Consider the following 16,659-nt stretch of genomic DNA (forward strand, 5'->3'; position numbering starts at 1 on the left):
TGTCGTCTTCTTTATTTAAGCTTAGGACACTGGTTTGAGATCCAACTTTCTCACCCTCAAACTGAATTTGAAATTCAACTATGTTATGGTTACTCATTCCTAGAGGATCCTTTACTCGGAGATCGTTTATTAATCCTGTCTCATTACATAGTACTAGATCTAAGATAGCCTGCTCCCTGGTTGGTTCCGCAATGTACTGTTCAAGGAAACTATCCCGGATACACTCTATGAACTCTTCCTCAAGGCTACCCTGGCCAATTTGCTTTGTCCAATCAATATGAAGGTTAAAATCACCCATGATTATTGCCGTTCCTTTTTTACAAGCCTCCATTATTTCTTGATTTATACTCCGTCCAACAGTGTAGCTACTGTTAGGGGGGCCGACAGACTACACCCACCAGTGACTTTTTCCCCTTATTATTCCTTATCTCCACCCAAACTGGTTCAACATCTTTATCTTCTGAGCCAATATAGTTTCTCAGTGATCTCATTCTTTATTAATAGTGCTACCCCACCTCCTTTTCCTTTCTGTCTGTCCTTCCGAATTGTCAAATACCCCATAATATTTAGTTCCCAGTCCAGGTCATTTTGCAACCAGGTCTCTGTAATGGCGATCAGATCATACCCATTTGTATCTATTTGTGCATCAACTCATCTATTTTGTTACGAATGCTATGTGCATTCAGAGCTTTTAATTTTTTTTTATTAAAACATTTTTTCCTGCTTTGACCCCTCTTTCTGATTCACCTTTATGTTTATACATTCTGTCCCTTCCTGGCACGCTCTGTTTTTCATTTCCCCCAGTGCTACTCTGCTCTATTGCCTTCTCCTTATTCTTTGACTTTTTAAATTTTATCTCACCTGAATCCTCCCCTCCCACTAATGAGTTTAAAGCCCTCTCTACAGCCCTAGTTATTTGATTCGCCAGGACACTAGTCCTAGCACGATCTAAGTGGAGCCCGTCTGAACAGAACAGCTCTCTCTTACCCCAGTACTGGTGCCAGTGTCCCATGAACCAAAACCTATTTCTCCCACACCAGTTTTTGAGCCACATGTTTAACTCTCTGATCTTATTTACCCAATGCAAAATTGCTTGTGGCCCACGGGAGCAATCCAGAGATTATTACCTTTGTGGTTCTGCTTTTTAATTTGGTCCCTAGCTGCTCATAATCCCTCAGCAGAACATCTGCCTTTGTCCTATCTATGTTGTTGGTACCCACATGGACCACGACAACTGGATCTTCACCCTCCCATTACACGCTCCGCTCCAGCTCCGAGGAGTTTTCCTTAACCCTGGCACCGGGCAGGCAACACCGCCTGCGGGACTCGCTCTCGACTGCAGAGAACCTTATCTATCCGTTTCTTTTTACTCCCCCCCCCCCCCACTTGAATGGCCCCCTGTACTACGGTGATGTGGTCAGTTTGCTCATCTTCCCAGATGAAAAATCACTATAGTTAAATCTATCCTCATCCAATGTCCCCACACACCACTTAATAACAAGCAGATGTGGCAATCCTGGCCAATTTTACCCTCACTAACAGAGAAGCACTCCATGTTTTCAAACCTGCCAATCTTAGAAGAGGGCAATATGACTCAGTGCAATACCACGTGGTGCATTACTCCACTGAGTCATCAGGGAGCTAATTGTTTTTTGTTCATTAAAGCAGTCTTTAAGTTCTAAAAGCTCAAAATTATTTTTATTAAGAATAACTTCTCATCGCATATAATGCTGTAATTATTGGCTAAACTATCAAAAAACCCATAGCAGGTTTGCACCTAGCATATAAAAATAGGCATGAGCCGCATTTACGAAAATAGAATGTAGTTCAGGAAAATTGTGGATACCATTTAAAAGCTGACTGTATATCATGCAAAGTAGACACAGATCTGCAGATGTGAGTAGCTCAGTTTTCAACACTATCACTGGTACCAGAGTGATGTGAGATTCTCTCACCCACAACCATGTATTGAACTGACTGTAATGTAATGCCAATAAAACAAATTACTGCATATACAACAGCCAAAAAAAAGGCCCTCCTCAGACTTACTCGGTCCAGAAAACACTGAAAGAACCACTTCATGGTATACAAAGTTGTAAACACATCCTGGGAATCCTGTTTAAAAAAAAAAAAGAGAATATTAAATCATCTTGCATTATTGGTAAGTTTTTTAAACCCAGAATGACATTGACGCGGAATTTGCGGTCAGCGGCGAAGCAAAGGCATTCCCCGCTGGCCCCTCCTCGCACAACAATCTTGCAATTTGTGTCGAGAAGTTCAGGACTTTCGACACCTAATTCAAATCAACATAGTATAGTGGGAATCCCACAGTTAGACCGCTTGCTGAGGTCACAACAGCTTGAAGCAGCCAATCAAAACGCAGAATTCTCAGACAGCGAACAAGTGGGTAAGTTCTTAAAATTCTCACTTTTAAAAAATGCTATAGAGAGCAAAACAAAGATTGGGGCTCTCGCATGGAGAAAAGGCAAACCTGAAATAAAGATGAACGAACTTTAAAAAAAAATTACATTTTTATTTAAAAAAGTTTATTAAAATTTAAAAAAATTTAAATGGATAAATTTGATTGTGCACAAAATTAAAATTGTTTAATTAAAAAAAAATTAAAATGGATAAATTTGATTGTGCACAAAATTTAAATTGTTTAACAGTCAATACGCTGTTAAAACCCCCTCCCTTTGCCTAATCCCTTTGGGTCTAACTTTTAGTAGAGTATTTAACAGCGGAATTACTAAGGAACAGCCAAAGTTTTTGTCAGTTTCATGATTTGAGAAATTTCAGTGAAGGCCGGCTCTGGTGGTGATGTGGAGAGGGGCACAGCTCAGCCTGTGGAGGAGCAGTGAATGACAGAACACAACTTCAGGATTGCTGCAACAGGCTGGGCGTGCAGTTGCCTGAAGTTGCCGTCAGTTTCAAAGACGGAATCGGAATGAGAACGAACACTGCCAGTTCACCTGCATCAGGACCACTGAGTTCTTCATAAAATGTTCTCATTTTTTTTAAATCCAGTGAGTCATGGGAATCCATTTCATTATCCCACTTAATTACAAGTGTAAAGAAAGGAGTTCCTTATGATTAAGCAGCATCATTTTGACACCATTCTAAATAAGCAAACAAAGTGTCCATTTATAGTTGTATCCAAGCTCTATCTCCAGAATCCTTTTACTTGTTAGTTACAATGAAAAATTATTTGGAAAACAAGGGAAAAATGGTGGGGGAGAAATTCCACAGCTGTTTCCATATCCTTATTTTCTTCCAATGGGAGATGCTCCTCCCCTCATATTCTCAGCTGCAGATTGCCCCTTAATTGCCATCAATCCACTCCATAATCTGCCAATACTAGGGAGCTTGCTCTATGACTTGCTGCCCAGACAGACCTTAACTTGTGTTGTGTAAACTTCTCACACTGAATATCCAAGAGAATTATGCACAGAGCCACAAAATGTTCGAGGAGAACTCGGTCATTGAAAAGTTAGTTGGCAATAACCATGACAACTTTAGCGTCACAGCGAAGTGATTTATGCTTTGTAGCAATGCTGAAGTTGCAGTTTAACTCTGAGTTGGGCTCAACCCTGAGCACTTTCTAAACCTAACTAGAGTTAATTGAAATGTTTAGAGAATGTGGGTGAGCACACTCTAACTTTAAAATTTAGCTGTCGGGAGAAGAGTTCACATGTGCAGAGCTTTTTCCTGGGCAGGAGATTCGCAGCTGCAGTCAAGCAGCATGGTAGTTCCTAGCTGGAATATAGACTGCAACTATTAGTCAAAGACTGGTAGCTACAGTATAAATGCAAAACAAGTCTTCAAAGAGGTAAGAAAGCAACAGAAATGCGTATTTTCTCTAATGTGTTTCTTCCATGGCGTTTAAAACAAAATATTTCTAAATCAGAAGAAAAAGTGCAAGAGGATAACGACACAGTATTGCCTTTTAGTCTGGGGTAAATTAAGACAACAGAACTTAAAGTTACTGAGTTAGAAAAGTTTGCACAACTATTTTATTGGGAAATGGAAAATCATAAATTTGCTGGTTGTTTTTATTTGAAGAAATTATGCCATTTTTCCATTCATATCAAAATGCAACAATCCAAACCAAAGTAAATAACTTTTTGTAAACGTGTACGATGTACTGCTTTGCAGCAATCCCATTCAGGGTACCAGTAAGATCTTTTTTAAAACAAAGTACTGTACGACAGGACAGTTTAGAAAAAATAACATACAATTAAAAGACTTGCATTTCTATAGCGTCTTTCATGATCTCAGGACGGCCGAAAGAGCCTTACAGTCAATTAAGTATCTTTAAAGCGGAGTCACTGTTGCAATGCAGGAAATGCGCCAGCCAATTTGCAGAAGGTCTCAGAAACAGCAATTAAATAAATTATATAATCTGTTTTTTAGTAAACTTGGTTCAGGAATACATGTTGGCCAGGACACTGGGAGAACTCCCCTGCTCTTCTTTGAGAAGTGTTGTGGGATCTTTTACGTCCATGGGGCCTCGGTTTAATGTCACATCCTAAAGAAGGAATCTCCAACAGTACAGCACACCTTCAGCACTGTACTGTAGTGCCAGCCTAGATTTTGTGCTCAAGTCTCTGGAATGAGGCTTGATTCTGATTGAGAGGCGAGAGTTACCACTGAGTCAAGGGTGACACTTAGAAAGAATCCCAGTTTTATAGGTAATGCCTGTCAAGTTACCATCAATTAAGAACCCAAAGCACCACCTACCTATCCTCAAAAGTAGTGAGGTAACACAACACATTTTAACATTTCTATTTAATTTTAGGCTTTAACATTTTAGTCCAGTTCAACATTGTTGACAACTCATTAATATGCCACAATTTGCATGGCTAATTTTAATCACATCATCTTAGCTCACTTCCTAGCATTCTCCTGTGATTGAGGTGTTATGGGATTAAACTCCATTCCAGAACTTGAACATATTAACTAAGCTCACACTTCAATGAAGGTTCTGTCTTTGGGTGAGAAGTGAAAGTGAGGCCCAGTCTGCCCACTCAGGTGGACATTAAAGATTTCATTAAGCTATTTAAAAGAGCACACAGTTCTCCCAATGTCAAAGTCAACAACCTCAAACAATACCACTAAAGACAGATTAATTGATCAGTTTATATAATTTGCCATTTATGGGACCTTCCTGTATGCAGTTTGGCTGCCATGTTTAGTTCCATAACCGTGATTTGGGAGACCCTGAGGGTGCTAAATAAAAGCAAGTTCTTTCTTGCGTCCAAAAGCTCAGCAACTTAATAGCTAAATAGGCGGGTGAACATTTTTCCACATTTTCTAAAATTAAACTAATCTTCCTTTGGCTGTTTAGGAAAACTTTAATTATCTTTCCAGCATTTTGTAAACACTAGGGTGCATTTGTAACATCTGTCACAGCCCGGCCCCAACACAGAGTGCGACTTTCTGGTGAGTGGCGTCATTCTGCTTCGTTCTGGAGTCAGATCAGATTTACACTGCATAAGTTTACTTCCCATATTAAAAGAAAGAACTTTCATTCATATAATGCCTTTGACAGCCTCACGATGTCCCGCAGCATTGTAACATAGGGAAGTGTGGCAACCAATTTTACCACAAACAGCAAGATAAATGGCCAGATAATTTTTTAAGTGATGTTGATGGAGGTATATGAAAAGACCCAGTATATCTGCTCTTCTGTGAATAATGCTATGGGATCTTTTACATCCACCTGAGAGGGCAGAGACACTGAGCCAAAATGGACACAGGAACCATATGCTTGATACTGATGCTAAACTTGTAGTTTAAATGCACCCTAGATGGTTAGCCATAAATGTGAGGTTATCCATTTTGGGGGCAAAAACACAAAGGCAGATTATTATCTGAATGGCGGCAGATTAGGAAAAGGGGAGGTGCAACGAGACCTGGCTGTCATGGTACATCAGTCATTGAAAGTTGGCATGCAGGTACAGCAGGCGGTGAAGAAGGCAAATGGTATGTTGGCCTTCATAGCTAGGGGATTTGAGTATAGGAGCAGGGAGATCTTACTGCAGTTGCACAGGGCCTTAGTGAGGCCTCACCTGGAATATTGTTTACAGTTTTGGTCTCCTAATCTGAGGAAGGACGTTCTTGCTATTGAGGGAGTGCAGCAAAGGTTCACCAGACTGATTCCAGGGATATGAGGAGAGACTGGATCAACTGGGCCTTTATTCACTGGAGTTTAGAAGGATGAGAGGGGATCTCATAGAAACGTATAAGATTCTGACGGGACTGGACAGGTTAGATGCGGGAAGAATGTTCCCGATGTTGGGGAAATCCAGAACCAGGGGACATAGTCTTAGGATAAGGGATAGGCCATTTAGGACTGAGATGAGGAGAAACTTCTTCACTCAAAGAGTTGTTAACCTGTGGAATTCCCTGCCGCAGAGTTGTTGATGCCAGTTCATTGGATATATTCAGGAGGGAGTTAGATATGGCCCTTATGGCTAAGGGAATCAAGGGGCATGGAGAGAATGCAGGAAAGGGGTACTGAGGGAATGATCAACCATGATCTTATTGTATGGCGGTGCAGGCTCGAAGGGCCAAATGGCCTACTCCTGCATCTATTTTCTATGTTTCTATGGTTGTTAAATGCAAGATATTATGATATTTACATGTGCTTATTACGAAGTTCATCAACAGAATGAAGATACTCACTAAATGCTGTTTAAGTTTGGGCATGAACTTCTTCAAAATCCGGTCATGGTGCTCTTGAAACCGTAACAGTTTTGGGAAACCAGGAACAAAGAATCCTGAAGGAAAATAAAATTGAAAAAAATATATGTTCATCATAAATTTAACTCTCTGTTGACAAAACCAGGTAAAAGTTTTGTATAACTTTCAGGATACATCTTAGTCTGATTTATTTTGAAATAAATGTATTGTGAAAATGCAAGACATAGACGCACATACAAAAGCAAAATACGGCAGATGCTGGAAATCTGAAATAAAAACAGAAAATGCTGGAAATACTCAGGTCAGAAAGCAGCTGTGGAGAGAGAAACACATAGTTGACGTTCCAGGTCGATGATCATTCATCAGAGCACGCATAGTATATTTCTCTTTTTAAAAAAAAAAAATGTGATCAAAATGCTGAATACTTCACTCTTTAAAGTCCCATCTAAACATGAATCCTTAGTGTGAGGTAATACATTTGGGGAGTGGTAACAAGGCAAGGGAATACAGAATAAATGGGAGGATACTGTGAGGTGTGGAGGAACAGAGGAACCTTGGAGTGTATGTCCACAGATCCTTAAAGGTAGCAGGACAAGTTGATAAGGTAGTTAAAAAGACATACGGAATGCTTTCCTTTATTAGCCGAAGCTTAGAATATAAGAGCTGGGAAGTTATGCTGGAACTGTATATAACACGAGTTAGACCACAGCTCAAGTATTGCGAACAGTTCTGGTCACCACATTACAGGAAAGATGTGATTGCACTGGAGAGGGTACAGAGGAGATTTACGAGAATGTTGCCAGGACTGGAAAATTTTAGCTGTGAGGAAAGATTGGATAGGCTGGGGTTGTTTTCTTTGGAGCAGAGAAGGCTGAGGGGAAATTTAATTGAGGTGTATAAAATTATAAGCGGCCTAGAGAGGACAGGAAGAACCTGTTTCCCTTAGCAGATGGGGTCAATAACCAGGGGGCATAGATTTAAAGTAGTTGGTAGAAGGATTAGAGGAGAGATGAGGGAAAAAAAATTCACCCAGAGGGTGGTGGGGATCTGGAACTCTCTGCCTGAAAGGGTGGTAGAGGCAGAAACCCTCACCACATTTTTAAAAGTTTTTGGATGTGCACTTAAAGAGCCGTGACCGAGGGCTACGGACCGAGTGGCGGAAGGTGGGATTAGGCTGGGCAGCTCTTTTTCCTGTGCCATAATTTCTTATGATTCTATTCCATGGTGACTCTTCCTGCGAGGTCAACATCAGCACAGACAGTTGTGACCTTAGTTATCCTCTTGCTCTTTATGCAATGATAAAACATTTTGGGGTTTTCTTAGATTCCACTTGCCAGTATTTTTTCATGCCTTCTCTTTTGCTTTCCTAATTTCCTTCTTCATTTCACCCCTACACTTTCTATGTACTTCCAGGTTTTCTGCAATATTGAGCTCTCGGTATCTGATATAAGCTTCCCTTTTTTGCCTTATCTTACTCTGTATGTACCTTGTCATCCAGGAGGCTCTAAATTTGGCAGTTCTACCCTTTTTCTTTGTGGGAACATGTTTACCCTGAACTCCATGTATTTCTCTCTTGAATGTCTCCCACTGCTCTGACACGGATTTCCCTTCAAGTAGCTGTTTGCAGTCCACTTTTGCTAAATCACTTCTCAACCGAGTAAAATTGCCCCCCTCACCCCCCGCCAATTTAGAACCTTTACTCCAGTTTTATTTTTGTCATTATCTATAATTGTGCTAAAATTAACTGAATTATGATCACTACCACAAAAATCCTCTTCCACCGATATTCCTTCTACCTGCCCATCTTCATTCCCTAAAACTAAATCCAGAACTGCCGCCTCCCCGCCCACCATCTCTTGTTGGGCTTGCTAAGTACTGGTTATAACAGTCCTCCAGAATGCAATTTAGGAATTCTGTGCCCTCTAAACTTTGTACACTGATAGTATCCCTGTTACTATTCGGGTAATTGAAATCCCCTACTATTACTGCCCTATTGTTTTTGCATTCACCAATATGGAACAATTTGGTGATCCTAGCAAATTCACTCATCACCCCGTGGGAAAAAAAAACAATCTTAGGATCATAGTTCATAGTTCGCATTGTAAATCGCATAAGATGCAATGTCTCAAATATAATACGAAGAGATCTGGCTTGGATGCTCATAAATAAATGCCCACCAACCCCAGCAATGAGCAATCAATTACCAATATTGACAGGAAGTGTGTACAGCTTCATGCCGAAAAGGAGCTCAACATCTCACTGGGCTCCTCCTCATTTTAAAATAGAGCTGTCCTAAAGCATAATACAAACAATTTACAGAAGTTGCCAGATTCACCACTGAAAAATAATCCATTAGCGAGTACCCCATAGTTTAATAAAAAATCAAATTTATGGACATCCATTTGGAAATTTTGTTTAAATTAAATTGTTGAAGTTGCAATAAATGAGACATTGGGTGAACGCAGCTGGATATTTGGGAACTATCTAATAGCAGTCTCAAAAGCATTTACACAGCATCTTTGAAAGCATTGTATAATTATAATTTCAACATTGACAAACTTTACGAAACCACACCATATGAACAGAGAAATCTTCGTCTGGGAACGCTCATGGTGTGTCTGGAGATGCAGATGTGTCAAATGGAGCAAACTAATGATATAAGAAAGTTATATATTATATTACTCGAAGTTCAATTTACATTACAAAAAAATATTAAATTTCTTCAATTTAAAAGTATTCTCACAACAGCCATCAACTTTATTCCACACTTGAAATATATTAAACACTGCTTAAAAGTATTACACACTTGATGGATTCATAAATAAACTCCATGCACTGTATTAAACGGCAGTAACCATAAAACATATGCATATAAAAAAATCTAAAATAAAATGAAGTTAAAATCATGACGTTTTTTTTGACAAGAAGCTACATAGAATGTTACAGAACAGAAGTGGACCATTCGGCCCGTTGTGCCTATGCTGGCTCTTTGAAAGAGCTGTCCAATTTAGTCCCACACACACCAACAAATTAGTCCTCTTCAAGTACATATCCAGTTGCCTTTTGACAGTTTCTACAGAATCTGCTCCCACCGCTCTCAGGTAGTGCATTCCAGATCTTAACAATCCCGTTACAAAAAAAATTCCTATTTCCCTTCTTGTTCTTTTGATAATTAGCTAAATCTATGACCTCTGGTTACTGATCTACTTGCCAGAGGAAGCAGTTACTACCTACTTCCTCTATCAAAACCCCTCATAATTTTGAATACCTCTAATAGGTCTAGTTAACCACCCGCAATACAGTGATCCCAGCCTTGTTCAGGTGCAACCCGTCCATCTAGTACAGGTTCCCCTTGCCCCAGAACTCGTTCCAATGCCCAAGAATCTGAAGCTCTTCCTCCTGCATCAAATCTCCTACCACGCATTCACCTACACTACCTTCCTGTTAATGCACTCACTCGCACGTGGCACATGGAGAAATCCAGAGATTACCATCTTTGGAGGTCCTGTTCTTCAATCTTATTCCGAGCTCCTGAAATTCTGCCTCTAAGATCTCAACCCTATTCCTTCCCATGTCATTGGTTGCAACATGGACCACAACTTCTCGTTGTTATACCTCCACCCATTCAGTGCTATCCTTTACCTTGGCATCAGGGAGGCAACATACCATTCAAGATTCAGGTTTGTGGTTCGCAGAAACACCTGTCTATCCCCCCGACTGTTAAGTCCTCCAACTTTGCCTCATGCATTGACAGTCATTTTCCAACATTACATAGACTCTGGATCAGTTTCTATGGAGTAGAGGGTAGCCAATGTAACCCCACTTTTTAAAAAAGGAGGGAGAAAACAGGGAATTATAGACCGATCAGCCTGACATCGGTAGTGGGTAAAATGATGGAATCAATTATTAAGGATGTCATAGCAGCGCATTTGGAAAGAGGTGACATGGTAGGTCCAAGTCAGCATGGATTTGTGAAAGGGAAATCATGCTTGATAAATCTTCTGGAATTTTTTGAGGATGTTTCCAGTAGAATGTACAAGGGAGAACCAGTTGATGTGGTGTATTTGGACTTTCAGAAGGCTTTCGACAAGGTCCCACACAAGAGATTAATGTGCAAAGTTAAAGCACATGGGATTGGGGGTAGTGTGCTGACGTGGATTGAGAACTGGTTGACAGACAGGAAGCAAAGAGTAGGAGTAAATGGGGACTTTTCAGAATGGCAGGCAGTGACTAGTGGGGTACCGCAAGGTTCTGTGCTGGGGCCCCAGCTGTTTACATTGTACATTAATGATTTAGACGAGGGGATTAAATGTAGTATCTCCAAATTTGCGGATGACACTAAGTTGGGTGGCAGTGTGAGCTGCGAGGAGGATGCTATGAGGCTGCAGAGTGACTTGGATAGGTTAGGTGAGTGGGCAAATGCATGGCAGATGAAGTATAATGTGGATAAATGTGAGGTTATCCACTTTGGTTGTAAAAACAGAGAGACAAGACTATTATCTGAATGGTGACAGATTAGGAAAAGGGGAGGTGCAACGAGACCTGGGTGTCATGGTACATCAGTCACTGAAGGTTGGCATGCAGGTACAGCAGGCGGTTAAGAAAGCAAATGGCATGTTGGCCTTCATAGCGAGGGGATTTGAGTACAGGGGCAGGGAGGTGTTGCTACAGTTGTACAGGGCCTTGATGAGGCCACACCTGGAGTATTGTGTACAGTTTTGGTCTCCTAACTTGAGGAAGGACATTCTTGCTGTTGAGGGAGTGCAGCGACGGTTCACCAGACTGATTCCCGGGATGGCGGGACTGACATATCAAGAAAGACTGGATCAACTGGGCTTGTATTCACTGGAGTTCAGAAGAATGAGAGGAAATCTCATAGAAATGTTTAAAATTCTGACGGGTTTAGACAGGTTAGATGCAGGAAGAATGTTCCCAATGTTGGGGAAGTCCAGAACCAGCAGTCACAGTCTAAGGATAAGGGGTAAGCCATTTAGGACCGAGATGAGGAGAAACTTCTTCACCCAGTGAGTGGTGAACCTGTGGAATTCTCTACCACAGAAAGTCGTTGAGGCCAATTCACTAAATATATTCAAAAAGGAGTTCGATGTAGTCCTTACTACTAGGGGATCAAGGAGTATGGCGAGAAAGCAGGAATGGGGTACTGAAGTTGCATGTTCAGCCATAGGTATGTAAAGAGAAAAAGGTTAGTAAAGACAAACGTAGGTCCCCTGCAGTCAGAATCAGGGGAAGTCATAACGGGGAACAAAGAAATGGCAGACCAATTGAACAAGTACTTTGGTTCAGTATTCACTGAGGAGGACACAAACAACCTTCCGGATATAAAAGGGGTCAGAGGGTCTAGTAAGGAGGAGGAACTGAGGGAAATCTTTATTAGTCGGGAAAATTGATGGGATTGAAGGCCGATAAATCCCCAGGGCCTGATGGACTGCATCCCAGAGTACTTAAGGAGGTGGCCTTGGAAATAGCAGATGCATTGACAGTCATTTTCCAACATTCCATTGATTCTGGATCAGTTCCTATCGAGTGGAGGGTAGCCAATGTAACCCCACTTTTTAAAAAAGGAGGGAGAGAGAAAACAGGGAATTAAAGACCGGTCAGCCTGACCTCAGTAGTGGGTAAAATGATGGAATCAATTATTAAGGATGTCATAGCAGCGCATTTGGAAAATGGTGACATGATAGGTCCAAGTCAGCATGGATTTGTGAAAGGGAAATCATGCTTGACAAATCTTCTGGAATTTTTTGAGGATGTTTCCAGTAAAGTGGACAAAGGAGATGTGGTATATTTGGACTTTCAGAAGGCTTTCGACAAGGTCCCACACAAGAGATTAATGTGCAAAGTTAAAGCACATGGGATTGGGGGTAGTGTGCTGACGTGGATTGAGAACTGGTTGTTAGACAGGAAGCAAAGAGTAGGAGTAAATGGATACTTTTCAGAATGGCAGGCAGTGACTAGTGGGGTACCGCAAGGTTCTGTGCTGGGGCCCCAGCTGTTTACATTGTACATTAATGATTTAGACGAGGGGATTAAATGTAGTATCTCCAAATTTGCGGATGACACTAAGTTGGGTGGCAGTGTGAGCTGCGAGGAGGATGCTATGAGGCTGCAGAGTGACTTGGATAGGTTAGGTGAGTGGGCAAATGCATGGCAGATGAAGTATAATGTGGATAAATGTGAGGTTATCCACTTTGGTGGTAAAAACAGAGAGACAGACTATTATCTGAATGGTGACAGATTAGGAAAAGGGAAGGTGCAACGAGACCTGGGTGTCATGGTACATCAGTCATTGAAGGTTGGCATGCAGGTACAGCAGGCGGTTAAGAAAGCAAATGGCATGTTGGCCTTCATAGCGAGGGGATTTGAGTACAGGGGCAGGGAGGTGTTGCTACAGTTGTACAGGCCTTGGTGAGGCCACACCTGGAGTATTGTGTACAGTTTTGGTCTCCTAACTTGAGGAAGGACATTCTTGCTATTGAGGGAGTGCAGCGAAGATTCACCAGACTGATTCCCGGGATGGTGGGACTGACCTATCAAGAAAGACTGGATCAACTGGGCTTGTATTCACTGGAGTTCAGAAGAATGAGAGGGGACCTCATGGAAACGTTTAAAATTCTGACGGGTTTAGACAGGTTAGATGCAGGAAGAATGTTCCCAATGTTGGGGAAGTCCAGAACCAGGGGTCACAGTCTGAAGATAAGGGGTAAGCCATTTAGGACCGAGATGAGGAGAAACTTCTTCACCCAGAGAGTGGTGAACCTGTGGAATTCTCTACCACAGAAAGTAGTTGAGGCCAATTCACTAAATATATTCAAAAGGGAGTTAGATGAAGTCCTTACTACTCGGGGGAATCAAGGGGTATGGCGAGAAAGCAGGAAGGGGGTACTGAAGTTTCATGTTCAGCCATGAACTCATTGAATGGCGGTGCAGGCTCGAAGGGCCGAATGGCCTACTCCTGCACCTATTTTCTATGTTTCTAAAACATTTCTACATTTTATTGTGCCCCCCTGCACTGCCATGGATTTGCTTCTGACTGCACTCCTGAGATGCCATTGCCCTCACTGGTGTTCAATACTGATACTGACTTGAGTGCTGCACTCCCAGGGGATTCCTGCATTGCCTGCCTGTTCTTCCTAGTCTGCTTCGTGGTCACCCACTCAGTCTCCTCCTTATCTCTCTGTAGCTGCGGAGTGACCAGCTGTTAGGTATGGAAAAATGACAGCAATTTGGGACAAGTACTAAAAAGAACTGGATAGCTGGCTCAGACTTCATCATTGGCTGGCAAATCAAAATGGTCTATCTTTGATTATTACAGTTCACACTGGAAACGTTCCAAATGCTACAGCTTTGTGATTCACAGATTATTTGAACTTCATCTTGTGTGGCAACTAAAATTATCACTTTGGTTATTACTGCCCAGATAATGTTAAAACTTTAAACATTCCCAATTTGTCAATTAAACTATTATGAAGATATTTCAGAAAATTGTGATCTATTACTTTAATTTTAATGAAATGCTTTCCTTACAGATTTTGATCAAAAGCTATACAAATAAATTTCAAACTTATCATCATTGGGAGTCCCTCGAAATCGAGATAGACTTGCTTCCAATCTAAAAGTGAGTTCTCAGGTAACTGTACAAGTCCAATACGGGAATTATAGTCTCTGTCATAAGTGGGACAGACAGTGGTCGAAGGAAAGGGTGCGTGGGGAGTCTGGTTTGCCGCGCGCTCCTTCCGCTGCCTGCGCTTGTGTTCTGCATGCTCTCGGCGACGCAACTCGAGGTGCTCAGCTCCCTCCCGGGATGCTCTTCCTTCACTTTGGTCGGTCTTGGGCCAGGGATTCCCAGATGCCGGTGGGGATGTTGCACTTTATCAAGGAGGCTTTGAGGGTGTCCTTGAAACGTTTCCTCTGCCCACCTAGGACTCGCTTGCCATGTAGGAGTTCCGAGTCGTGCAGTTGTTTAGGGAGTCTCATGTCGGGCATGTTGACGATGTGGCCCACCCAATGGAGCTGGTCGAGTGCAGCATTGCATTCCACTGTCTTATTTTCCCCGTCCTCCTGATTTGAGTCTTCCTTTATCACAATGGTGAAACATGGTTACGAGGAAACTTACCAATGGCGCACGATGGTTTTCTATCTGTTCAGCATCCTCCCCCCACCGTCAAATTTTGTGGAGAGCCACAATCCTCCAACTATTTGCCTATTATTCACAATTAGCAGAAACTGGGAATTTGCTGTACAAGGAATCATGGTATGACTTTTGTAGTTTTTCAAAAAGAGAAAAAGTGTTTTTATTCTTACATTATGAGGTAATAAATTTCCTAATCAGGTCAGTTTCACTTTGCCTTCAGTAAAAACGAGTTTACTGCAGCTGTCACAGTACAACTTACTGCCTGAGAAATTGTTTCTGTCCACATTTGACAGGACTATGTAGCTTCAGTTCTCCTTAACGGATCCAACTCATCCATATGCAACATAGCTCCATTTAACAACAGCCAACTCTTCATTCACTTAACTTCTAAAAGTTGGCAGTTGTAAATATCTGGTGAATAATTGATGCACAGGATCGGTTTCAAGCACAGTAAATTCATTTAGGGATTCAGATGTCATAAATTACAGGAGTGAATCTGGAGAGATTCATTAACCATCACCTGAAACCTGGCAGAAGATTATTCCTAGATACTGATTTTTAAATTATATACTCTAGTACTTTTTTTGCTGGAGGCAGCTGTCACCGCAGACACGAACTGCCAGGATGATTCAATCTGTTAAATTTGACAATGTCTTTACTGAAGGACAATGACTGAAATATCCCAGATTTATCAAGAAATAATTTAGTCAGTACTGTAGTTAAAAAACAAACTAACATTCAGGTAATGGTTTTATGCAACAAAAAAGGTACACAAAACAACATATACTGATTTTGCCTTTATGTGAGGAGCATTGTAGCATTTACAATCAAACTTTGAAGCAGCAACAGTGTGAAAGACTGACACTCGAAATTAATGAATGTCCCCGAATCAAAATTAATTGTGTCAAATTTCCTCACGTTCCCTCTTGCCCTCAAAATCCTGGAGGATATTTTTCCGACTTGTCAGTGCAAATGATAGGAAATCTACCAGTTTTATTTTCAGAAAATATCTCCAAAACTGTAGCATCATAATAATGCAGCCAACATCTAATACCACTGACCATGGTATCATGTGTTTTAATATGAATATTTAACATTGCTGAGTGGCCTATCATGTCATGTGCTTAACATGGACCAGATATTTTGTAAAACTATTAACTGGTTTTCCGCTGCCATTTTAATTCTCTATGCTCCCTTTTCCCCCAATCCTATTCTTTCTCCATCTCAGCCATGTTATCCGTAACCTCTGGCCTCTGTTATGCTTTTATGTCTGCCCAACGCACCTCAGCTCTTCAATCCTACCATTCCACCCACACGCTCTAGCTCTGCTGTGTCCCAGTGAGGTCTGCCATGAGTACTCCAGTTCTGGAGTCAATTGACCTTAACTGAACCAACACTCCTTCCAAATGGAACCTGTTTTTTCTTCCAGCGTCAAGCTCCAGTTTCTCTTTCACTTGTGCATGTTACAGCAGCTCCTGAATCTATTGCAACACAAAGAGGATCCCAACCTATTGTAACAGGAAGATCATCACACCCACAAATCCCTCTCCACTCAAATCTACCCCATGCTCTCTCAGCCCAATCTTTGAGTCTCTAGTTTCTTTCACCCACATGTATTTATACACCTGCTGGACAATGTCTCCTCTCCTGGCCTTTGCCCATCATGTAGTACCAGTACCCAACTTAAGCAAGTTTAAAACCGAGATGAAGAGGAATTTCTTCTGAGGGTTGTAAATCTGTGGAATTCGCTGCCTCAGAGCGCTTGGAAACTGGGTCATTGATTAAATTTAAGACAGAGAGAC

The 16,659-nt window shown here is 41.4% G+C and overlaps 1 protein-coding gene across 4 annotated transcripts in view; it reads right to left on the reverse strand.

The window, feature by feature from the left end:
- The window catches only part of usp6nl (USP6 N-terminal like), a 266,108-nt gene that overhangs the window by 44,662 nt on the left and 204,787 nt on the right, over positions 1-16,659 (reverse strand). For all 4 annotated transcript variants that reach the window (XM_070897165.1, XM_070897162.1, XM_070897163.1 and 1 more), the window contains 2 exons: positions 6,688-6,782; positions 2,050-2,115 (listed from right to left, as the gene is read on the reverse strand). In XM_070897165.1, coding sequence (XP_070753266.1) covers positions 2,050-2,115; positions 6,688-6,782 — 161 coding nt within the window. The remainder of the gene's footprint in view (positions 1-2,049; positions 2,116-6,687; positions 6,783-16,659) is intronic.

Source organism: Pristiophorus japonicus, chromosome 13, assembly GCF_044704955.1.
Source record: "Pristiophorus japonicus isolate sPriJap1 chromosome 13, sPriJap1.hap1, whole genome shotgun sequence".
Lineage (NCBI taxonomy): Eukaryota > Metazoa > Chordata > Chondrichthyes > Pristiophoridae > Pristiophorus > Pristiophorus japonicus.